Source organism: Helianthus annuus, chromosome 8 (genome assembly GCF_002127325.2).
Source record: "Helianthus annuus cultivar XRQ/B chromosome 8, HanXRQr2.0-SUNRISE, whole genome shotgun sequence".
Classification (NCBI taxonomy): Eukaryota; Viridiplantae; Streptophyta; class Magnoliopsida; order Asterales; family Asteraceae; genus Helianthus; species Helianthus annuus.
Window position 1 is genome coordinate 81,322,862 of NC_035440.2, and position 24,363 is coordinate 81,347,224.

The 24,363-nt window shown below is 38.6% G+C and overlaps 4 protein-coding genes across 6 annotated transcripts; 1 reads left to right on the forward strand and 3 right to left on the reverse strand.

Annotated features, from left to right (window-relative positions):
- Positions 1 to 998: 998 nt before the first annotated feature.
- On the reverse strand, positions 999 to 4,402 carry LOC110873179. 3 transcript variants are annotated; one of them, XM_022122105.2, is made up of 6 exons: positions 4,283 to 4,402; positions 3,925 to 4,196; positions 3,363 to 3,665; positions 3,125 to 3,226; positions 2,914 to 3,025; positions 999 to 2,822 (listed from the first exon to the last, which is right to left on the reverse strand). In XM_022122105.2, exon 6 carries the CDS (start codon positions 2,455 to 2,457, stop codon positions 1,144 to 1,146), a length of 1,314 nt encoding a protein of 437 aa, XP_021977797.1. In that variant the 5' UTR covers positions 2,458 to 2,822; positions 2,914 to 3,025; positions 3,125 to 3,226; positions 3,363 to 3,665; positions 3,925 to 4,196; positions 4,283 to 4,402; the 3' UTR covers positions 999 to 1,143. The 3 variants fall into 3 exon arrangements, with proteins under 3 accessions (XP_021977797.1, XP_021977795.1, XP_021977799.1); XM_022122103.2 differs by having other exon boundaries at positions 3,125 to 3,251; XM_022122107.2 differs by having other exon boundaries at positions 3,125 to 3,559.
- A 98-nt stretch (positions 4,403 to 4,500) lies between these two features.
- LOC110873181 (histone H2B) lies at positions 4,501 to 5,179 on the reverse strand. Its single transcript, XM_022122109.2, has one exon. The coding sequence runs from the start codon at positions 5,108 to 5,110 to the stop codon at positions 4,685 to 4,687; it is 426 nt and encodes a 141-aa protein (XP_021977801.1). The 5' UTR covers positions 5,111 to 5,179; the 3' UTR covers positions 4,501 to 4,684.
- A 3,936-nt stretch (positions 5,180 to 9,115) lies between these two features.
- On the forward strand, positions 9,116 to 11,892 carry LOC110873178 (premnaspirodiene oxygenase). Its single transcript, XM_022122102.2, has 2 exons — positions 9,116 to 9,959; positions 11,214 to 11,892. Exons 1-2 carry the CDS (start codon positions 9,345 to 9,347, stop codon positions 11,709 to 11,711), a joined length of 1,113 nt encoding a protein of 370 aa, XP_021977794.2. The 5' UTR covers positions 9,116 to 9,344; the 3' UTR covers positions 11,712 to 11,892.
- A 454-nt stretch (positions 11,893 to 12,346) lies between these two features.
- Positions 12,347 to 17,224, reverse strand: LOC110873177. Its single transcript, XM_022122101.2, has 9 exons — positions 17,082 to 17,224; positions 16,171 to 16,747; positions 14,868 to 15,391; positions 13,757 to 13,807; positions 13,228 to 13,335; positions 13,050 to 13,145; positions 12,878 to 12,976; positions 12,748 to 12,807; positions 12,347 to 12,669 (listed from the first exon to the last, which is right to left on the reverse strand). The coding sequence occupies exons 2-9, from the start codon at positions 16,706 to 16,708 to the stop codon at positions 12,604 to 12,606; spliced, it is 1,542 nt and encodes a 513-aa protein (XP_021977793.1). The 5' UTR covers positions 16,709 to 16,747; positions 17,082 to 17,224; the 3' UTR covers positions 12,347 to 12,603.
- Between the last annotated feature and the right edge of the window lie 7,139 nt (positions 17,225 to 24,363).

Here is a 24,363-nt window from a genome sequence, read left to right on the forward strand (position 1 = left end):
CCTATAATCAAGATCTCATCATCCAACGGCCAGGATCTGTTCGTTTTTGTTCACTATCTAAACATGGTTCACTCTTGATCCCTACCCATATATATATATATATATATATATATAGGGTTAGGATCTTGTGAGAAACACTAGGCTAATTGAGAAACTTGAGAAGCATTCTGGACCACACATTTTTTCTAAGCTTTTCGTAATATACACATATGTATAGTTTAAAATTGACTATATACATATGTGTATAATTCAAGATTTGACAATATACATATATGTATATAGTCAATTTTAAACTATACATATGTGTATATTACGAAAAGCTTAGGAAAATGTGTGGTCCAGAATGCTTCTCAAGTTTCTCAAATAGGGTGGACTTCTCTTAGGATCCCTACCCTATATATATATATATATATATATATATATATATGTTATTTTTTTAAATAGTAAACACATACCAATTCCAATATAGGCCCGTTTACAAATCATTTTAATGGTTTAGAATTTACCTCACTTGGCATTAGGTTTACCGAGCCCAATACTAATTTGATTTTTTTAGTAATAATAAAATATTACGAAAGAACACATTTTTTTTTAGCTCAAACATGGTACGTGAATTATCAAAATCGTCTCTGCCTAACATCAAAGATGACACCTACTAGAGTGGATCCTACTTTTAATTTAACTAATCTCATTTACTAAAATAACGAAATAATCAAATAAAATATAGTTTACAAATCAACCTTCCCACATGCTAACTTTGTCAACTCTATAAACAATAACTAAACAAAATAAAAACCTCTATGATCCCAATCAAGCACTTGAAGTAACAATGGAGCTCCATATCCCTCTTTCACTCATCATCTTCATCCTTACCTTCTTCTACCTATTCACCAAACTCAAAACCTCCACCTCACCTAATACAATAGCCGGTGCATTGAATAAATTGACCGTTCCCAACCATAACCGAAAACGGAACTATGGACTTGGATTCCAGTTGTAGTTGTGAAGCGACACGAGGTTGAAGGATGCTGTGGGTACTGCCGCAGTCCACGAGGACGGTTACCGGCTTCCCTGCTATGTAACCCGTTACACGCAGTGTCTGGGTGGAAGCTAAACCGAAGAAAGCGGCGTCTGACAACGACATCATCTTAGGGTGTGGTTGATCGGTGGTTGGTGTTGGTTCCGTCTCGGTAGGATCGGGTCCGTGTCGTCGTTGTCGACGATAAAAAGGAACTGCGGAGGCGAGCATTTATGGCCCGGGGTGTAGCGCTCAGGACACCTGAAACATAAGCCGTCCTTTCGACGTTGGGCTATGGCTTCCAGCGACAGGCGGGTAACCGGTAGAGACGACGATGATTTCATGGGTGTGGGTAGTAGCGGCGGTGATGGTTTAGGGTTTGATTGGGGAGGGGATGTTATTGTGGAAGATGACGATGAGGATGGGGCCCAGGAAGTATAGGTGGGTTTGTTATAGGAAAAAGTCTTGGGCTTTGGGTTCGGGTTTAACTTATCCTCAATTAACCTAGAGAGTGCACATGCTGCATGAAGAGATGCCGGCTTATGCAAGGCTAATTCATTCTGAATGTCGGCACGTAATCCGGAGATGTAACAATCTCGTAAAGCCTCTCGTGAGAGACCCGTAACGCGATTGCTAACACGTTCGAATTCCGTTTGATACTCGGAAACAGATGCTGTTTGCTGTAGTTTAAAGAGGGTGGCTTTGTGATTTTCATAGGTCGACGGTCCGAAGCGCAACTCGAGGTCCCTCTTAAAGGTCGGCCATGTACCGAGAAGGTCGTTGTGTGCCAGGTTTTGATACCATGACAACGCGTCACCAACCAAGTGAAAGGCGGTGAGTTCAATGCGTTCTTCGGGTGGGACTTTGTAATATGAAAAGTAGTTTTCGGCTTGAAAGATCCATCCCAACGGGTTCGATCCATCAAATAACGGAAGGTTAATTTTTGGAGGTTTAGGAGTGGGGCGACGGTTGTTGGATGAAGAGCTATCATCGGTGGATTTGGGAGTGCCGTTGCGAAATGAATCAGTGGTGATGTTATCGGTAAGTTTTGTGATTTGGGTGGCTAGGTTAGTGGTGGTCTCGATGAGGGCGGTGAGCTGGGCGGCAGTATGGGAGGACGAGCTGTTAGTGGCGATAATAAGTTGTGACAGTTGATCGGAAACGGTGGGGGGAAGGTCGTCTCCGGTGGTGTCTTTGCGGGGCGGCATGGCATGGTGGGGAGGTGATTCGGGAATGAAAGCACCAATTGGTAAGTAATCCGTAAGTGGATCAAACTCAAGAACAAGTAGAGAGAAAAGATCAAGCCTTGGGGCAATTTTCTGATGATTTTCTATTGCAAAACCAAACGTGATTAAATACAAATGCAATGCAGAAATAAAGGATGAACATGGATGCATGATTCCTAAATGTATGGATAATGGTAGACATCCTAAATGCATGCTGGAAAATGGGAAACGTGAATAATGGAATGGTAACTAACAACTCCAAGCAATCTGGCCGACCTAGTCTTGCAGCTTTTTAGGAATCCTCATTTGCCTCTTGGGTCGGGTCTTGGGCTCATCGACTGGGCTATCTTCCTCTAGTACGTTTGGGCCGCTTCCACTGGGTTGATGCGTATCACTGTATAATTATTGTTTTTATGCAGTTTATTCTCGTGATGTTTAACCTTCAAACAACCATTTGAATTCTTGACAGTTTCAATATGTTGAATTGAAATGGGAGAAGTTGATCTCCCTTAGAGCAAACACCGCTAATGCTTTAAACAACACCCCGGCCCTTCTTCTAATGTAAAGACAATGCTCGTCTTGAAAATAAAAAAAAAAAAAAGAATTAAGTTTTGGCATTAATAACATGTTTGAAAAGATTAAAAAAAAAGTTAATTATTTTCTTTTTACCTTATGGGGTTTGTCTGTTCCCCCGGAATGATAGGTTCTCTTGGTAGTATTAGAAAACAATGATAGGTTCTCTTGGTAGTATTAGAAAACGGGTAATGTTATCTAAATCATCCTGGACAAAGCAATAAGAAGAATTTATAAAAGGTGCCTTATTTTGACCCATTATGCAATTGATGATGGGTAAATAAGTAATTTTCGTTTTAAAGTAAACCTGAGGGTGGCTTAAAACGCGCTTTAGCTCCTCTTTTCTTACTCCGGGGACACCCAAGAGGCAGTGATTAACAATCAACTGCACTTCACCAACAATGTGCGACTGACGAAGGAGTAAATCGTAATTTCTATGAATAATTCATGCCATCATTTATCACTTAAGATAATGGAATTGGGTTATACAAAATCTGAAATTTTAAATCTAAACTCGAATTCAATTTGAAATAATATATTTCCACCTGGCTATAGTTGCACTCACTTGGCGCTACCCTTGTGGGTCGAACTTATAACCTCTAAGAAATTGCATCGATTAGCACACACCAGTTTAGCAGATTTCCGAACAAGGGGAACCATTTTGATTGAACTTGATTGAGTCCTTAAGCAACAGACATCAGTGTTGATTGTTGTGCTGCTTGGGTGGTCCGGCCTCTGGTTTCTGAATTGATGAATGTACAAAGAGTATGAAGAAAAGGTGGATGAATTGGGTAGGAATGGAAGAAAGGTATAAAAACAGCCACGATCTCAGATCCATTTCAACCGACCTGAGCATTCAATCCCATTGAATACAATTAGTGTCTGGAAAATTGAACCGACAGACAAGTTTGCGATGCTTCATTTGCCATGGAAGACGGAAGGCACGATGCACACAGTAGGGTTTCAAGGGGGCATATTTGGAAACAGAGGACAAAAATGGGGGATATATTAGTCTGAGACCTCAGATGGCGTCTTAAAATTGTTTTGTTCAATTCCATTTTTGTCCCACTGAAATGCTTTATATAGTGTATATAGATATATACATACCTGTTTTGACAATTCCCCTTTAGATAATGTTGTTGTGCTCACGGTACCCATTTTCTCTTTGAAAGCACGAGTAGTTCCTGTAAGAAAAAAAAAAAAAAAAACAGAGTACGAGTAAAGATTAACTGATATAGTCCTCCAACGCCACCACCATTCAGATATAAGCGCCATGTTCATCGTTCTAAGGCAGCCCACCCCCATAATTCTTCGGCATGAACACCTTGTGCCAAGCGACCCAGTTGATCTTGCGATAATTATCGATCATTTTATTGGAGCTTTGAACATGGAAAGAAAATACAATGGTAAGAAACCCAGGACAACCTTAAAAACGAATACTAGAGTCAAAGACAAGAAAATAAACCTCGTATGACATGTTATCAATATACACTCTCATGCCCCTAGGTTTATCGGAGAAATTAATAGCACCAGCCTCGAGTGATGGTAATTGTTGCGGATATAAACCATCCATCTTATGTCACCTACAGTCAGTGAAGCATCACATTACCATAAACAATCCTAAACAACAGAATTCCAGGAGAGAATGCGTGTAAAATATATAATGTTACCATTGACACAATATAACTACAATATAAATTTGATGATTAAGACTTAACATATAAGGTCATCAGAAGCAATTGTTACAAACTATGTATCACTGGCAGATTATATTGCATAACAAACATATTTCATAAACTTTGCACTCTGGACAAACACATTAAATCAAATCTAGATTGAGTCATAAAACACCTAACATTTTCAAACCCTAAGAGCTTGTAAATTTCGTAACCGCCTTTGTGCCTTCGGAAACAGCATGTTTGGCCAATTCACCAGGAAGAACAAGGCGTACGGCAGTCTGGATCTCCCGAGACGTGATGGTGGGCTTCTTGTTGTAGCGGGCGAGCCTGGAACTCTCCTGAGCGAGTTTCTCGAATATGTCGTTGATGAAACTGTTCATGATTCCCATGGCCTTGCCGGAGATTCCGATGTCAGGATGAACCTGCTTCAACACCTTGAAGATGTAGATCTTGTACGTCTCCACGCTCTTCTTCGTTCTCTTCTTCTTCTTATCAGCGGCTGCAGATCCGGCTTCTTTTGGCAGTTTCTTTCCGGCCTTTGGCTTCTTCTCCGCCGGTGCTTTCTCTTCCGCTGGCTTCTTCTCGGCGGGCTTCTTGTCTGCCTTTGGTGCCATTGATTTTGAGGGAAATTGAAATTCTAGGGTTTGTAAAGTAATGTGGGGGAAGGTGTGTGATTGAAAGAGGTTACGGGTGTTGGTTATATACGAGAGGTAAGTGTGTTTTTATTGGAGGGTTGGGTTGTTTTTCAGATCGATGACATGGCATGAGAATGGACGGTTGTTATTGTTCAAATGGTTGGGTATTACGTGGATCGGTGACGTATTTTGCTTTTTTGAAAATCATTTCACAACCATTTTAGTTAAAAAAAAAAAATTAAACTTCCGTTTTCCTCCCTATGGTTTGGTCGTTTTAATGTTTTTGCTCTAATACTTTAAAAACACTCATTTTCCTCTAATAGTTTACTATGATTTTTCCCATTTTGCTCCCCGCCTCTAACTCCATCTAAAATATTTGTTAACTCAAAAGGTATTTCAGTAATTTTATAAATAAAAGCAAGGGTATTTCAGTAATATATATATATAACATACATACACTCTCAGTCTTTCATCTCTCTGTATCTTTTCCATCACTCTCTATCTCCTTCTCTTCACCATAACCAGCCACCACCAACAACCACCATCCCCACCAACTTTACACCGACAACAGGTGCCACCATCGTCACCACCAGTGACCCTCACTGCCGCCGTTTCAGATTTGAGGTAGGATCTGATAGGGTTCAACGTCGTAGATCTTCAGCCGCCACATGTATCACCACCCAAAACCCCCCACCCCCCAAAACCTAAACCCCCCACCCCCACCCTCCCGAAAACCTAAAACTAAACCCTAAACATAAACCCGAAAAAAACTTAACCCCCCCACCCCCACCCCCCAAAAACCTAACCCCCCCCCCCACACACCCAAAAACCTAATCCTAATCCTAAACCTCCAAAAAAACTAACCCTAAAAGCTAAAACTAGAATCAAAAAGCTAATTTTAAGCATGTAATACACATTGTAGTACATGTTATATTGCACATGTGCACTACTATAATAATAGTATTGAAAACAAGACGACACCATAAATCTTTTTTTATGTCATAAAAAATATGCTCGAATATACTTGAATGAAAGATAAGAAAATTTGTGATCTTATGGTGCCATTTTTGTTTTAAAATGATAACGTATGGAGAAATGGGAAATGTTTGAAAAGTTATATATTTTTTGTTCCAATTTTACCCCTCTTTCATTAAAAGTCTTCCCCCCTCCTTTTTAGTGGGTTTTAGTTAGTTTTCACAATAACTAGTGGTTTTCATTTGAACCTTCCCCTATATATATATATATATATAGGGTAAGGTTCATGCGAGAACCACCTTTATTGCGAGAACCGCGAGAACCAATGTGAACACAAGCTAAAATAGCTAAAAAAACCTAAAAAAACCTAAAAAAACCCTAAAAAAACCTAACCCCCACCCCCCAAAAACCTAAACCCCCCACCCCCCCCCCCCCCAAAAAAAACCTAACCCCCCCCCCCCAAAAAACCTAACCCCCCCCAAGCTAAATGCTAAAAACTAAAACCCTCAAAAAACCTAAAAAAAACCTAACCCCCACCCCCCCACCCCCCAAAAACCTAAACCCCCCACCCCCCCCCACCCCAAAAAAAACCTAACCCCCCCCCCCCCCCCCCAAGCTAAATGCTAAAAACTAAAACCCTCAAAAAACCTAAAAAAAACCTAAAAAAAACCTAACCCCCCACCCTCCCTATGGTTTGGTCGTTTTAATGTTTTTGCTCTAATACTTTAAAAACACTCATTTTCCTCTAATAGTTTACTATGATTTTTCCCATTTTGCTCCCCGCCTCTAACTCCATCTAAAATATTTGTTAACTCAAAAGGTATTTCAGTAATTTTATAAATAAAAGCAAGGGTATTTCAGTAATATATATATATAACATACATACACTCTCAGTCTTTCATCTCTCTGTATCTTTTCCATCACTCTCTATCTCCTTCTCTTCACCATAACCAGCCACCACCAACAACCACCATCCCCACCAACTTTACACCGACAACAGGTGCCACCATCGTCACCACCAGTGACCCTCACTGCCGCCGTTTCAGATTTGAGGTAGGATCTGATAGGGTTCAACGTCGTAGATCTTCAGCCGCCACATGTATCACCACCCAAAACCCCCCACCCCCCAAAACCTAAACCCCCCACCCCCACCCTCCCGAAAACCTAAAACTAAACCCTAAACATAAACCCGAAAAAAACTTAACCCCCCCACCCCCACCCCCCAAAAACCTAACCCCCCCCCCACACACACCCAAAAACCTAATCCTAATCCTAAACCTCCAAAAAAACTAACCCTAAAAGCTAAAACTAGAATCAAAAAGCTAATTTTAAGCATGTAATACACATTGTAGTACATGTTATATTGCACATGTGCACTACTATAATAATAGTATTGAAAACAAGACGACACCATAAATCTTTTTTTATGTCATAAAAAATATGCTCGAATATACTTGAATGAAAGATAAGAAAATTTGTGATCTTATGGTGCCATTTTTGTTTTAAAATGATAATGTATGGAGAAATGGGAAATGTTTGAAAAGTTATATATTTTTTGTTCCAATTTTACCCCTCTTTCATTAAAAGTCTTCCCCCCCTCCTTTTTAGTGGGTTTTAGTTAGTTTTCACAATAACTAGTGGTTTTCATTTGAACCTTCCCCTATATATATATATATATATATATATATATATATATATATATATATATATATATATATATAGGGTAAGGTTCATGCGAGAACCACCTTTATTGCGAGAACCGCGAGAACCAATGTGAACACAAGCTAAAATAGCTAAAAAAACCTAAAAAAACCCTAAAAAAACCTAACCCCCACCCCCCAAAAACCTAAACCCCCCACCCCCCCCCCCCCCCCAAAAAAAACCTAACCCCCCCCCCCCCCAAAAACCTAACCCCCCCCCCAAGCTAAATGCTAAAAACTAAAACCCTCAAAAAACCTAAAAAAAACCTAACCCCCACCCCCCAAAAACCTAAACCCCCCACCCCCCACCCCAAAAAAAACCTAACCCCCCCCCCCCCCCAAGCTAAATGCTAAAAAACTAAAACCCTCAAAAAACCTAAAAAAAACCTAACCCCCCACCCCACCCCACCCCCCCCCCAAAACCTAAACCCCCCTCCCCCACCCCCCAAAAACCTAAACCCCCCCCCCCCCCCAAGCTAAAATGCTAAAAACTAAACCCCCAAAAACCCTAAAAAATCTAAAAAAATCAAAAAAAAATCAAAAAAAAATCTAATTTTTTTTTTATTTTTTTACTATTTTTTATGTTCAAATCGCTACTTTTAGTAGTCAAAAAAAAAAAATTTAAAAAAAAAAAAAAAAAATTTAAAAAAAAAAAAATTTTTTTTGGATACTAAAAGTAGCGATTTTTATATAAAAAATAGTAAAAAAATAAAAAAAAATTTTTTTGGGTGTTTTTTAGATTTTTTTAGCTATTACTGTTTGTGTTCACACTGGTTCTCGCGGTTCTCGCAATAAAGGGTGGTTCCTAACGGATCTTTGTCCTATATATATATATATATATATATATATATATATATATGTTATTTTTTTAAATAGTAAACACATACCAATTCCAATATAGGCCCGTTTACAAATTATTTTTATGGTTTAGAATTTACCTCACTTGGCATTAGGTTTACCAAACCCAATACTAATTTGATTTTTTTAGTAATAATAAAATATTACGAAAGAACACATTTTTTTTTGAGCTCGAACATGGTACGTAAATTATCAAAATCGCCTCTGCCTAACATCAAAAATGACACCTACTAGAGTGGATCCTACTTTTAATTTAACTAATCTCATTTACTAAAATAACGAAATAATCAAATAAAAAATAGTTTACAAATCAACCTTCCCACATGCTAACTTTGTCAACTCTATAAACAATAACTAAACAAAATAAAAACCTCTATGATCCCAATCAAGCACTTGAAGTAACAATGGAGCACCATATTTCTCTTTCACTCATCATCTTCTTCCTTACCTTGTTCTACCTATTCACCAAACTCAAAACCTCCACCTCACCTCATACAAACAACAACCTCCCTCCACAACCATGGAAGCTCCCTCTAATAGGCCACTTACACCACCTCTTAGGATCACTCCCACATATTGCTCTCACAAACTTATCCCAAAACCTTGGCCCAATCTTTCACCTACGCCTCGGCGAATTCACTTTCGTCGTAATCTCCTCACCTGATTTAGCTAAACAAGTCATGAAAACCAACGACTTATCTTTAGCAAACCGACCCAAGCTTCTGAGTGCTGAAATAGTCGGATACAACTACACCGACGTCATCTTCTCCCCTTACGGTGAATACTGGCGACAAATGCGTAAAATCTGCATCTTGGAGCTGCTAAGTGCCAAGAAAGTCGGGTCTTTCAAGTCCATTCGTGATCAGGAGTCATGGAGCCTCGTGGAATGCATGGTTAACAAAGGACCGGTGACAATTAATCTTACTGAGAAGATTTTTTCTACAATTAATGTTATTGCAACTCGGGTGGCGGTTGGAAGTAGATGCAAGGATCATGGGATGCTTGTTGAGTTGATTGAACAGCTTGTGTCGTTGTCTGGTGGGTTTGATGTGTGTGATTTGTTTCCATCGTTTAAAGTGCTGCATTTGGTGACTGGAATGAGGGGAAAGTTGATGAGGATTCATAGCAAGATTGATAAGATGTTAGACGGTATAATCTCCGACCACCAGGAGTGTCGTGCCGGTGGCGGTCGGACTGAGCAAAATGAGGATCTGCTTGATGTTTTGTTGAGGCTTAAAGATGATGGAGGGCTTCAGTTTCCGTTGACTTATGATAACATCAAAGCAGTAATTCTGGTCAGTACTCCATTAACTTGCTCTGTGAAGAGTAGATTCGAGACAGTCGGTTTGGGTTGGGGCTCGGGCTCGAAGTTAAACGGGCCAGCTCGGCTTCGCACGTTTTTTTTTTCACGAGCAAAAATATTGAGCTCGAGTTCGACTCATAAAAAAACTCCACTAACTCGTCTAGTTTTTAAATTTTGTATTTTTTTACCCATATTGGTATTGGTGTGTGTATATAAGCAATATTTTTAACATACACATAATGCATAATTTACAACTACCGAATTTATGATCCTAAGTTTAATGCATAAGTTTGCCTAATGTAAAATTTGGATTATAATTAAGTAATTAACATATGATAAAAGTTAGGCTATAGTTTAGATGAGTCAAACAAGTAAGATGACCTTTGAGCGAGTCTCGAGCCACGAACTTTTAAAACAACCATACGTTGACTCGTTAAAAATACATATGCTTGCCATAGATGGATCATTACTCTATGCCATTTAGTCACCGTCAGGCAGCGTTGTCGGGTCGCTAGCTTGGGGAGGGGGATCCCTCCCGCGGTCAGGGGTACCGTGCAATTACCCTTTTTTTTTACTTTTGTGGCAAAAAATTAGTCGATGGTGCCGAATCCCTCCCATTTTTGCTTTTTGTTTAAAGATTTGGTGGAAATTCATAATGGGAACTCTATTAAGGCCAAGGACAAAGCAATCATTCAAGGTATTATTTATGTTTCATGTTAGTGTTTGTGGCTGGTCCGGAATAGGGCGGTATTCTCAGGTGTCGTAGTCAAGGTGGAAGACGTTTTCAGTGAAGTTAGATCGTTAGGTTTTTTATGGTTCAAACATAGATCGAAGCATAGTTCTATTTCTTGGTCGGATTGGTGTAAATTTGTTTATATGTAGCTTCTTGTGTTCCCCCCCCCCCCCCAGTTTTCGGGTGTGGGTGTGTTTTTTAATGAAGTGTTCCTTTCAAAAAAAAAAAAAAAAAAACCAACTCTATGCCATTTACTTCCATTTTTTTGGTGATTTAAGTGGTGTGCTCTACAACCTAGAAGATTAAAACTTGTATGATGTGGGTTAAGATATATTTATATCAGAAAATCTGTTAAAACTTAAAAGAAACTTCTATTTTCCTTTTAATGGACATTGGCTCATTTATGTCGAAGGTATCATAAAATACTTGCATCTTGTGTCTCTTGACATAAACAAACTGAAATGTTAATGTTTTAAGCTAATCCTCTTTTCATGCTATTGAATATTGATATAGGATATGTTTGCAGCCGGTACAGATACAGCTTCGGTGATAATCGAGTGGGCAATGTTTGAACTAATGCTAAATCCAAGGGTAATGCATAAACTACAAGGAGAGATTAGGCGGGTTTTCCAGGGTAAGAAAAAGGTTTATGAGTCGGATATTGAAGATCTTGAATACTTAAGCCTAGTGATCAACGAAACGTTGAGGTTGCATCCCCCTATTCCGTTAATCCCTAGAGAGTGTCGGGAAAAGTGCGAAATTGGTGGATATAATATTCCCGTGAATACCAAAATTACTATCAATATATGGAAAATAGGGCGTGATCCAGACTACTGGAATAATCCTGAGAGTTTCATACCAGAAAGATTTAGCGAGAGTTCAATTGACTTTAAGGGAACATATTTTGAGTATCTCCCATTTGGCGCCGGAAGAAGAATTTGTCCAGGCTTAACTATGGGTTTGGCCATTGTAGAGCTTGTTCTTACTAGGCTACTCTACCACTTCAACTAGGAGCTTCCAAATGGAGTAAATCTAGAGAATATTGATAGAAGTGAGACTCTTGGAGCCACTCTAAAACTAAAAAATGACTTGTACTTAGTTGCAAGTGCTTACAACACAAATTTGTGACCGACAGTTATGTTTTTATGTTTGATATTTGATATTTGATATTGATATGTATTGTTCCTTGATATGTGTTGGCACCTTTATAGTAATAATGAACTTGTAAAAGAACACACAAACATAAATTATATGTGCATACCGCAAGTGGGGCATACACCATAAAAGAAAACGCAAACATAAATTACAGAAAGATAATCCCATGCAATGCCCGCAAGGTTATCATAACAGTAGTGCTTAGCAAGTGAGTTATAGATCCCTTTTTAGTATATATTGGGAAGGTGTGCATACTCGAGCATACATTGTTGAACAAGCTCATTCAAGTGGGTGCGGAGGACACGTCAACAGCCAAATGCTTGCCAAGAAAATCATGAGGCAAGACCCCTATGAAAAGTAGGGGTGTCAAGAGATGTCAAAAATGTCAACTCCTTTGATTTGGTGGAATTTACGAAGTCTCCTAGAATCCATTCATGAGATGAAAAGAGATCCCTCGTATTTTTAGAGAAGACTTTATAACCAAGTCTAAATATAAGTACGGCGACTTGTACCCGGTCAGAGACTAATATTTTGAATGTAAAGCACATTTTTTAAACATGGTTTTAAGAAAAGAAACGGTCTTGGCGTATAGCCGTAAAGTTGACAGGACGTCTATCTATGATAAATGTGATGTCAACTAGCAAAATGTCCCATTATTAATTTTGTAAATGTGCTCTACTCTAGTTGCTGCTTTTTCATGGTCCACATCATATGGCATCCAACACATTGACTGATCAAAATCATCGCATCATAGCAAATACGACTCCACAACGACACGCCCGAACTTCTCTTGCACGTCTTTGGGCGTTTCAATCTGTTGATTCAAGGACAAATATCATATCATATACATGTTAATATTGAAATAATATACATTTCCTAGTGTCCTACTTACCGCATTTAGACCCTTGAAAAGAGCTTTCACTGTGTTATGAGGATTTCGGGACCCAACAACCTAAAACACCAAAAGTTAGGAAGGACACAATCACCTAAAAGCGAAATGACTTTTGTGTTTTTTTTTTTACCTTAGACTTCACATTCTTAAAACCAGCTAGATTTAAGATAGTTTGGACAGTTCTGCCAGCCTTCATGCCACCCTGAGTCGGGCCGGGCCAAAGATACACCTAAAACAGAAACTTAATTAAACCAAACCAAACTCATTTATCTATTCCGTTTCTCAAAGGTCACAACACAAACCTTGGTTTTCTTATAAGAAGTCTGAATCGCATGTGCAATTGTATGATCTTCATGTCGTTCGACATAATGCAGATTTTGAAAGCATTTCTCATGAGCCTGTCACGGTACAAAAGACGTAGGTTGTGCTGTTGATTATTATTATTTAAAAAAAAAGAACATGAGAAGAAGAACAAATTACCTTCTGACACGCAGTGGGGACTGCTGGGCCTTTTGCCTTGGCGAAACCAATGACACCGTGATAATTACCACAAGCAACCATTACTGTATATTTAACCAACTGCCCTCCCTGTAAAAACAACAATCACAATTGTCAAAAACTTCCTAAGATCGTGGGGCCCGTATGGTGACACGTGGACTTCGAGCAGTTGCATGTTGGGTCGGTATGGCTAGCCCGCGTGGGTTGGCCACGTGTTATAATTTTTTTTTCAATTATTATAAAAATACACACAAAATTTTAAAAAAAAAAAAAAAACCTAAAATTATTATTAAAATCCTAGCCACCTATAGCCTAGCCAACCCAGCCAATGAGAGCCGGCCACGGAAGACCGCTAGGCCCACCCAACGCCTGGGCTGAAACCCCCGCCCAAGGAGCCACGCCGAAACCCAAGCCCACCCGGGGTGTTGACTTGGGCGTTTGTACCAACCCACGCCCCATACCCCATAGTCTAAGCATAACAAATAAATTATAGAAACTAGTAATGGCTTACCTTTGTAACTTTACATGTTCGATTGACATCGATAAGTTTCACATCAAAACCCTGTCATTGAATTAAACGAGCGTTAAATATAAGAAACATGGGAGAAATATGCACAAAGTCCCATGTTATTTAACAAACGTATAATTATTCACTGTATGGTAATTGATAAAGATGGTTAATAATTGTAAATTTCATAAACTTAAAGAGAAGAAGTATCGGTATCACATTTACATAAAAACAGCTAATAACTTGTTACTAAAAATTCTTGTATCTAATGCTGAGGATTCCAAAATCCTAAAGCTTATTAAATGACGCCACGTCAAGAAAAATGTAGTTACTAGTTATATGTTGGTCATTTAAACAGTGATATTAAAGTTAATATCATTGATTTTATACCATTATGTTAATGTTTTTTTTTTTTTTTAATATTATCAAGGATAATTCATCATAACATTCATGGATGGTCCCTGTAGTTAATCAAAATCTTGGATTTGGTCACATGGATGGTCCATGTGGTTTGCACCAAGTTAGGGGCTAAATACGTTACAAAGTGCAAAGCACAGGAACCATCCATGTACTTTTGGTAAAAGTTGGGGACTAAATGTGTTATAAAGTAGAAACCATGGGGACCATCCATGAACTTTTGGAAAGCTATGGACCAAATCCAAAATTTTAGCCAACCACAGGGACCATCCGTGTACTTTACTCTAAAATAAAATAAGAGTAAATTACAAAAATCGTCCTTTATGTATGTCACTTATTGCAAACTGTGTCCTTTATCTTCAATAATTACAGAAAACGTACTCGATGTTTGCAAACCCTTGCAAGTTATGTCCTTTAGCACTAACTTAGTTAATTTTTTGTGGTTAAATCTGACCAAATGGACCCCACATGAGGGTATTTTGGTCATTTTACTCTCATGTGGGGTCCATTTGGTCAGATTTAACCACAAAAATTAACTGAGTTAGGGCTAAAGGACATAACTTGCAAGGGTTTGCAAACATCGAGTACATTTTCTGTAATTATTGAAGACAAAGGACACAATTTGCAATAAGTGACATACATAAAGGACGTTTTTTGTAATTTACTCATAAAATAATTTGAAAGAAAAAATGCTTACTTTTCTAAATTGCGGTCTTCTAATCCTCTCGGTCAACGAATTTCTCTCTTCAGCAAGATCTCTAATCTCTTCCTCCAAAACCTTACCTTTTCTTCCAAAAGTGTGATCCAACTGTGCTAATTTCTCTTCAAGCATCTTATCAATAAAATTTAACTTTTCCAACACTAAATCATCAGTCTTTTTAGCCTCATCAAACTCTTCTTCTTCTTCTTCATCATTTGACACGCCTTTTATCAACAGTTTTTTCCTTTCAGCATCGGCATCTTCAGCAGGATCATGTTGCGATTGCATGTTTTGAATGACTCCGTAGTTAGCAGGATTATTCGGATCATACGCTTCCTTCCATTTAACTAATCTGATCGCCCTATTAAGCTTTTGTTGAAGAAGAAATTTGTCCTTTCCGGTGGCTTCTTTCAGCCGATTCATCAAATCACCGATCACGCGATACTCCGGCCGCAGGGCTAAATGTTTCTCCTCAAATCTGTCGATTTTGTTCATCCACTTGAAAGCATCATCAATGTCATCTGACCAAAGGTGATATTACCGTTTCAAAAAAAACGAGCATAAGTTTATAAACCAAGTATGTGACAACAACAAGTAATGGTACGCTTGGTTTTAAAATACGCACATTATGCGCGCATAATGCGTGATGCGCCCGATGCGCTAATGAGGGCGCATCGCAACAGTTGATGCGAGAATATTGCGCGCATTTCGCATAATGCGCTCTGATGCACGCAACATTGTTTCTTATGCTTTTTTTTCCAGATTTTATGAACTGTGTTCGGTTTTTTCCATAATTAACATCTTAGTATGCTTGATTTGAACCAAAAAAACACAACTCTTATCTTCTAATTACGTCAGTTGTTTTACTTTAAGTATGTTTTTATAAGTTTTTATGTATAAATAATTTTTAACTATTTTTTTATAAAGAACGCATCACATACGTGATGTCGCGCATCACGCATCAGATTTTTGGACTAAACGCATCACGCAATTTAAAACCAAGATAAGAACACAGATGGTCCCTGTGGTTGGAACGCATTTAGTCCCCAACGGTTTCTAAAAGTACATGGATGGTCCCAATGGTTTGCACTTTGTAACGCATTTAGTCCCTAAGTTGGACATGCTAAAACCTTTAGATGTGTTACAAAGTGCAAGCCATAGGGACCATCCGTGTATTTTATTGTTCCTTTTTAAGTTGCTATTACGAAATCCACTGGTTCATAATTAAACGTGTCGAAATCGCGACATCTAGCAGCAGCATAATAATAATAATAAAAGGTTAGGCAACAAGAAAACGTACCGGATTTAGTGAAGTTATCAAGAAGCTCTTCATGACGTCTGAATTTCTTCTGTAAGATTTCTTGTCTTTGTTGAATTGCTTCATGAGTGAACCTATGGTCGTCTTCTTCACTTTCGGAATCAGTGGGTTCTTCCCTCATGTTAAGTATACGGGGGTCAACTTGCTTTTGATTCTCTTTCTCCAGTTTCTCAATGAGTCGGGCCACACCCATGTAATCCTCGTCGTCCTCAGCATCTATATCAGCCGTACCCAAACCGGCCTTTTTTCTCTGCTCTCTCTCCCTCTGCTTTTCGCGCTCGACTTCAGCTAAAAGCTCACGTACAACTCTATCACCGGCATAGGAGGGCATGGATGAGAATAGCCTATTTCCGTTCCCGTTATGATTGGTAGTAAAAACTGGTGTTTGGTTAGCAAGAACATACTGCTGCCACCGTTGTGATGTAGAAAATGTTCGGGAAAAAGAATGAGCAGGTTTCTTCAGCCGGTTGAGAATGGCTTTTGACACTCGTGATTTGCTCATGATGTTGATTGTAGACATTTTATTTTTTTTACTGTTGCAGCAGAGCCATGTCGGGTACTGCAAAGATTGAATCGTGTCTAGAAATGAGTTACAACTGTAAAATTATTAATCAAACCAACTAAATAGACATGAAATCACATTACTCGATTCAAGTTACCAGTCTAAGAGAAGGCATATTGGATACTGGTCTAGATTAAACAAAAAAAATATCTTAATAAAATTCAAGACATGGCTTACTAACAGTATCCTGCTGGTCATAGTCACATAATTCGCTGGTGATTTTCGTTTTGGTTCGTCCGCGGTACGAACAGGATCCGGGTTCGCAAGGGACGACGATAATGGCAACAATTGAAATGTAATAGAGAAGAAATGGTGGCTAATCGAAGCTTACCTGCTTGCTGGCTGACCTGCTGAATCGTAGAATGAAAGAAAGAAGATCTCTCGGCTCGGCTGTTTGGTTTTTAGGTTTACAAGATCGCGGAGCCAACAGGGAGATAGACAAGAGGAGGACGGCTGCTTTAGTTTAGTTTAGGGTTCTTTTAATTTTCAATTTTATTTCTATTTTTATTTTAACTATATATATATTATTGTTATTAGCCAATAGCCAATGGATGGTAAAATAAATTTAATCTATTTTTACCTAGCATAATTAAATTATTTTAAGGTTTTTTTATTTACTTTATCTTTGTTGTTATTTGTTAACATGATTTTTATTTTTTACCCAATATAGTTAAATTATTTTGAGTTTTTTTACATGCTCTCTTTTTTGCTGTTAACATGGTTTTCATCCTACGTGTCTTCTTCTTTTTCTAGATCAAACACATTTCTCTATCATATTTCTCATTAGTTCGATAATGTTATTTTATCATAAAAAACCCACCACCTGCCTAACTCCTTCTGCATTTTGCAAAACATGGCTTTCGTAAGTCACTTCCTTCTTCAGAGGAAGTTCTTATTTCCGTAAAGCGTTGTATTTTCTTTTTATTACTGGAGCGTAACCTACTCATAATTTATCTGCAAAAGTTTTAAACTTTTTGAAGGATGGGCCCTTAGAGAAGCTAAAGACAAGCTAGAGAAGCGTGGTGAAGAGCTAACATGAAGATTAGACTTTTAAAAAGCATTTGATGGTACATCTTTTATATGTCAAATAGAGATGAACATGTTAATAGTAATAAAAAAAGTTGTTTGATCTGATTAGGAATGTGATAAAGTGTTAACTGATTTTTCGGAATAGAAGTTAATAAGATATTTGACCAGTTGAATGGGACGAGTTTTCGACCAAGGTTGCGAGTTGCAACCATCTGCCTCTGACTCGGAATCTCTCAGTTTTGACACAAAACTAAACACCATAGGACTCGAGACCACCTCGGTTCCGACTCGGGACGTGACCCGAAACCTTGAGGTTTCGACTAATGAACTTGTCACTTGAGATCATCGGTTTCGACTCAAGATCTTGTGTTTCGACTGATGTTTCACTCGAAACCAACTTTAACATCCACTAGGGCCATACGTTGATCATTGGCCCATCAGCAGAACTTGGGTCGTACACTGTTTACTGATTTACACATTGGGCTTTTGTTGAAAAGTCTAAGCCTGGCCCACATACTTTATGTGCTATGTGACTAGCCTAACTTGCATGTTATATGTGTTATGTGATGAATACATTAGATGTAACCTGATTGTCATACATGGTTTATTCTTGCGTCTAGTGGGGACAAACTAAGGTGAGTTTACTGCTCTTTTCACAAGCATGCGTCTAGTGGGGACAAACAAACAAACTTACATCCCTGTAGGGGATACTTGACACACTTTTATCCCTGGAGGGGATACGTTATAACTGTTGATGTTGGATAATACACTCAAAACTATCACCTTAAGTCCCATCTTACTACCGAACTAGTTGCTTGGAGGGCAATGGGGTTATTAGTTGATAGCGCTATTAGGTTTGACACCCTCACGACGTACCTGGATAGGACGTGAGTGAACTAATGACCTTAATCACTCGACCAATGTTGATAGGCATTGGGGAAGGGCAAACAACAGCTGTCTTGCGGCATCGGGTTATTATCAACATGCTTTGAAACTAAACACTTGGCAACTAAACGTTTTACAAAACTGTGAACTCGCCAGCTTTATGTTGATACACTTTTTCTGCATGCTTGCAGGTCAATAGGTATTTGATGTGGGACTTGCAGTCTAGGGAGCTGGAGTGGTCATGGGTCGTGACCAGTGTAAAGACAAGGAGTATTGATTGTTTTTACATACTTTGGTTTTGAGTTACTAAAACAACGAATTATGCTTCCGCTGAACGTAAACATGTTTTGAACAAATGTTTTGAACTTTCTAATTACATTGAATGGGAATTTTTATTTATTGTATTAATGTTAGTTCAATGTGATTAGTGGCTGGATCCTGGTACGTCACACGCCTTGCGGTGAAGAAGATTGTTAAGTTGGAAGAATCACATGCTAATACCTAGGGGGACTTCACGAGATCATTGAAAGATAGCTAAAGGGCCTTAATATATATATACACACACACACATATAAACTGGTGGGTGGTGTACGGACAATGGTGGTGGCGGTTAGGGACGAGCTTTTTTCCCAAATACTCGTACTCGTACCCGTACCGTACATGTACCCATACCAATTTTAGGTATTTGGTACATATATCGGTACTCATTTTTATATAGACCTTTAAAAGTTTTTTATATTATGTTTTATTTCGTGTTATGGTATTTATAGTACTTGTATTGATTTTACCTATACGGTACCTGTATCGTATTCGTACTCGTACCAATTCTACATATTTGGCACCCGTACTATATTGGTACTCATGTCAATTTTACCTGTTTAGTACTCTGTACAAGTGCTTAAAAACTATATAAAACAAAATGGTACCAAAGCGGGTACTGTATCGAAAATACTCGTATCCGTACGATACCTATATATTTGGTACGGTATTTGGTACCCAGTTTTGTTCAAATTCGATATCAGTATTTTCGGTACCGGTACCGGTACGATACCAATCCCATCCCTAGTGGCGGTGGTTGTGGGAGGTGGACGTGGATGATGGGTGGTGGTGTTGGACGAGGGTGGTGGACGGTGGTGGTGGTGATGGTGATGGACGGTGGTGGTGTTTAATCCTCTACAAACCTTAGAAGATCTTAAAAGTGGTTGGTCCAAGTCTGCACCAACAAGAGCTCGCGAAAATGTTTTTTAATGAAACTTATTTAAAAAAACAAACACAGATGGCAATGTATGCGTGGAACAGACAGAAGAGCCTATGCATATATTTTTTTAGAAAAACAAACACCATCTTAAAATAAGATGTAGATAAAAACTAATGATTATTTAAGAACACACTAACATTGAAAAAGCCGATTAGTGTACAGGAAAACAAAGACTCAACCGAAAATATAACTCAAGACAAATGTTTGACTCTCTATTTTAAACTTTATGATTAAGAAAGAAATTGTATCTTTAAGATTTAAAAGTTAGCAATTAGGAGAGATACATAGTGTTTTGACGTGTATACGACCAACAATGTGCATGGGATAACAAGAATTTGTTCGTTAATCGTAATAAATATGTATAAAATACTTATGTATTATTGAAAAAGTATGCTTATAAGTTACAGTAACTTTCGGGTCATTGAAACGACAAGAATCAGCAGGTAGATCAACTTACGCGATTTCAACACAGAGCGCGTGTGCGCGACATTTAATGCCATATCAGCAAAATACTAATATTTTGAGCATAAAAATAAGTATTTTAATTTATAAACTAATTTGTATTGAAATTTACGCGAGAAAACGAGAATTCTGATGCAAGAACAAGCTGGAACGGAGTTGTGTGCAGACAATGGTGGGCTAAAGAAGGATGAGCTTGGTTGATGGGCTTCAAAGTTCAAACCCACTCTACCAAAACTTAGGTATATAAACCCCTATCTACCTCCACATCCTTCATTATTCACAAACATTTTATCTCTCTGCCTCATTTCTCTCTAACCTCTCTCTACATTCTCTCTTTAGAACACAAGATCTGTAATGCCCCGTATTTCCGAATTTCCATGTTTCTAGAGAATACGTGTCCGTCTCTCTATTTTTTGGAATCATACTTGATATCGGACCGAAAAACAAGTTAAAAACGACAATTGAGTCAATTTACGCGCTGTTTACGCAACCAACCAACGAACGTATCCAACGTTGAGAACCGACACTATCTTACATTTTTTTTATTTTTATTTTTATTTATTTTAAAACACTAATTTACGACACTTTTTGGAGTTCAGGTTTTGAGAACGAGTTCGTAGAAGTGTTGATGCACTTGTGTCTGTACTTTGTCTGTATTCGGTCTATATGTAAACGATGTCCTTGTCAGTCCTGTAAGTTGACCAAGTCAACCGTCCTCCTGGTTTGACTTGGACCAACAGTTAGAAATATGTTTGTAAAGTGTCTGAGTCGAAAGGTGGGACATCGAAGGATAATGTATATCCTAAGATGAGCTCGAAAGATGTCCACGAAGGATATTGTTGAACCTCGAAGGATATACCATCCTTCGAGGTAAATATAGATCCTTCGAGGCAATTGTAATCGACAGATGATCTTTCGATCACTCTGTTTGATCCTTCGGTCAGACATGTTGTGCTGGGTATATAAATACCCATGTAGTGTGTTGTTTTAAAAAGGGACTTGAGAGACTTGTGAGATAGATGCACATAGTGAGTTGAGAGCATTCTATCAAAACACACATACACACACTAGAGAGTTTGCAAGTTAGATTTGTAAACATTGTGCTTGTAACTGGAACCTTCATTCGTATTAATACAGTGGTGTTAATCGGTGAACCCTTGTGTGTTTGTGTTTATGCTTGTCTCAATCCGGTTTGCTTGCTAGCTTGGATTCCGCACTCGCTAGTGGGTTTGTATAACAAGGTTTAGGTTCGTCATCCTCCGAAAAGGGACCTACAAGTGGTATCAGAGCTAAGGCTCTTTACCTTGTTTAAAACCGGGTTTTTGTTCAAGTCTTGGGTCAGGTTTCGTCAGATCTGGAAAACTTACAGTCGCCGTGTTCTTGCTGTGTTCATAATGTTCTTGATTTCTTCATATCTCGAAAGATCAAAATAATATTTCGAAGGATCATCTTTTCCAGTCAACTGATTCGAAAGGTCAAACCTGATTTCGAAAGGTCAAAACTATTTGTTCGAAGGGTCGTCTTCACAGTTAAACAACTTCGAAGGGTCAATCTTTGTTTTTCGAAAGATCAAGCTAAAATTCGAAGGGTCACACTTTTTGTTCTTCGAAAGATCAAGTAAAACTTCGAAGGGTCAACAAACAAATTTTGAAAGATCAAGATATTTGTGGGATTAATATTCGAAGGATCATATCAACAACCATCGAAAGATCAGATATTTTCTTTTCATTTCGAAGGATCTCACAAAACTCAAAAATTTTTTGATCAACCATTCGAAGGATGTTTTGTTGAAGTGTGGTGCACCGCCCCCAAGTAACCAATAAACTTTATTGCTTGTGTGCACCACCCAAGTGGTCAAATACTTTTGTTGTTTATTGTTTGTAGTGCACCGTCACAAATAAATAAAAAAAAAGAGGGGACTGCCATTTGTTGGTTATTTGATCACCGACCATTCCACCGCCCACTAAGAGAATGAAGTTTCAATCGGCCATTGTGCACCGCCCCAAATTGGCCAATTAAATTTGATTGGTTGTTGTTTTGGTTCTCGGCCCAAGGCACTTTTATTTATTTGTTGTTGGGGTTCAATTAAAACTGTCCAAAGCAATGTCCATGTGCTTAAATTAAATGGAGGAGTTCAAGGCCCAATGTACCACCCAAGACATCCAATAAAATTCGGTTGTTTTGTTTGTGATCACCGCCCAAAGGGACTGCCTTCTGTTGGTTGGTGATCACCGCCCAAGGCACCTCCGAATTGGCCAATAAAATTGTTGATTGTTGTTTGTGATAACTGCCAAGGGCCAAATCTTCGACAGTGAAAAATACACGTGTACAAATTTTATCTCCATCAAGGGCCGAATCTCCCACACCACCTCGAATTACTGGAGAAATGGGAACAAACGGTCAATGGGATCCATCCGCGTGGACTACAACATCCTTAGCCTCGCAATCATTTGATCCATCTGCTTCTCAATCTGAAATAGATTTCAAGACTGCTTGGATGCAGGCTATGGCCCCACGTTCAGCTGCCATGATATCTGCAAATCAGTGGGCATCAGTTACCAATCAAAGGCAAAGTGAACCGAAAATAACAACAGATTGTTTTGGCAATCCAATACAAGTTCCTGTAAAGCCGGCTTCAACCACAGACTTGTATGGAAATCCCTTAACCCTAGTTGGTTTACAACACCATCGTTCTACTGTAGAACCATCATCTTTTGATCCAAAGAACAGTAGTCAGACAAAATCGGCGTTGTATGCTGAAATTGTCAAAGATGCAAGCAATGGTGAATCCTCGGGAAATGATGACAGTTCTGAACATGACAGAAGTTCAGATGAAGATGTCTCAACTTCAGTTGAGGGTGATACAACTTCAAGTTCAAGTTCGAGCGAGGATGGATCTAAATGTGAATCATCAAGGGAGGCTATTAATTCTGATGCAGAAAGGCCAACACCTGAGAGTGATTCCAGTCAGGTATGTGATTCTAAACCTGATTCTATTTCTGCTGTTGTTGAATGTGCTAAATGTCTAGAATATGCAGAAAAGGAAAGTCTGTTTGAAATCACACAAAAACACAATCAAGAATTGATTGTTGATCTTGCTAAAGCATCTGAAGCTAACTTCTTTTTAACCAAAAATGAAAAGGAATTTAAAGAAACAATTAAGTCATTAAAACATGATGTTTCTGAATTACAAAAGGCTGTTTTGAGAAAACAACATGCTAATAATAATTTAATTGACACAATTGAGAAACAAATGGTGGAGTTAGCTACAGCTCGATGCGAATGTGATGCAATTAAGCAGAAATTGGACAGTTATTCCAATTCCCGCTTTGTTTTGGATCACATCATCAGTGTTCAAAAGAAAAAGGGGGACGCCAAGTGTATTGGATACAAAAAATGTCCTCCCCCAATGAGCCACAATTATTCAAAACTGCCTGATGACGAGGATATGCCCCGTTTTGAACCTACTGTGCCACTTGCGCGAGATGACTTTGCTGCAGGCCTCGGGTTCAAAACTGATACATCTTCCTCGGAACAATCAGCTTCTGAGAATGTGGAAAATTCATCGTGTGAAAAGGAACAGAGTCCTCCCATCATTGAGGATGCTGACTCTTCAGACGATGAATCTGAAGAAATTGTGAAGCCACAGTCTAACTCGGTTACACCAGACATTCCAATTGAGAATCACATCTTGTGTGATCCACCAGTGAAACCGAGTAAGACTGAAACACCAAAGGCAATGAAGCCTAGTGTACCTAGCATTAAAGGGAATAACTTGTTGTATACGCTCAAGGGAGACAGCAAAATCTATTCTGACAGAGATTTTCCAATTAAAAATGTAAATCAAGATTTAATTGAGAAAGTTTTTGAAGGATGTACTGATAAGTTTTTGGGAAACAAAGGTAACAAAGTGACGGTCACTCAATGTGAACCAATTCCATGTGAACAAATAAGAAAACAATATGGAAACCAAAAACTG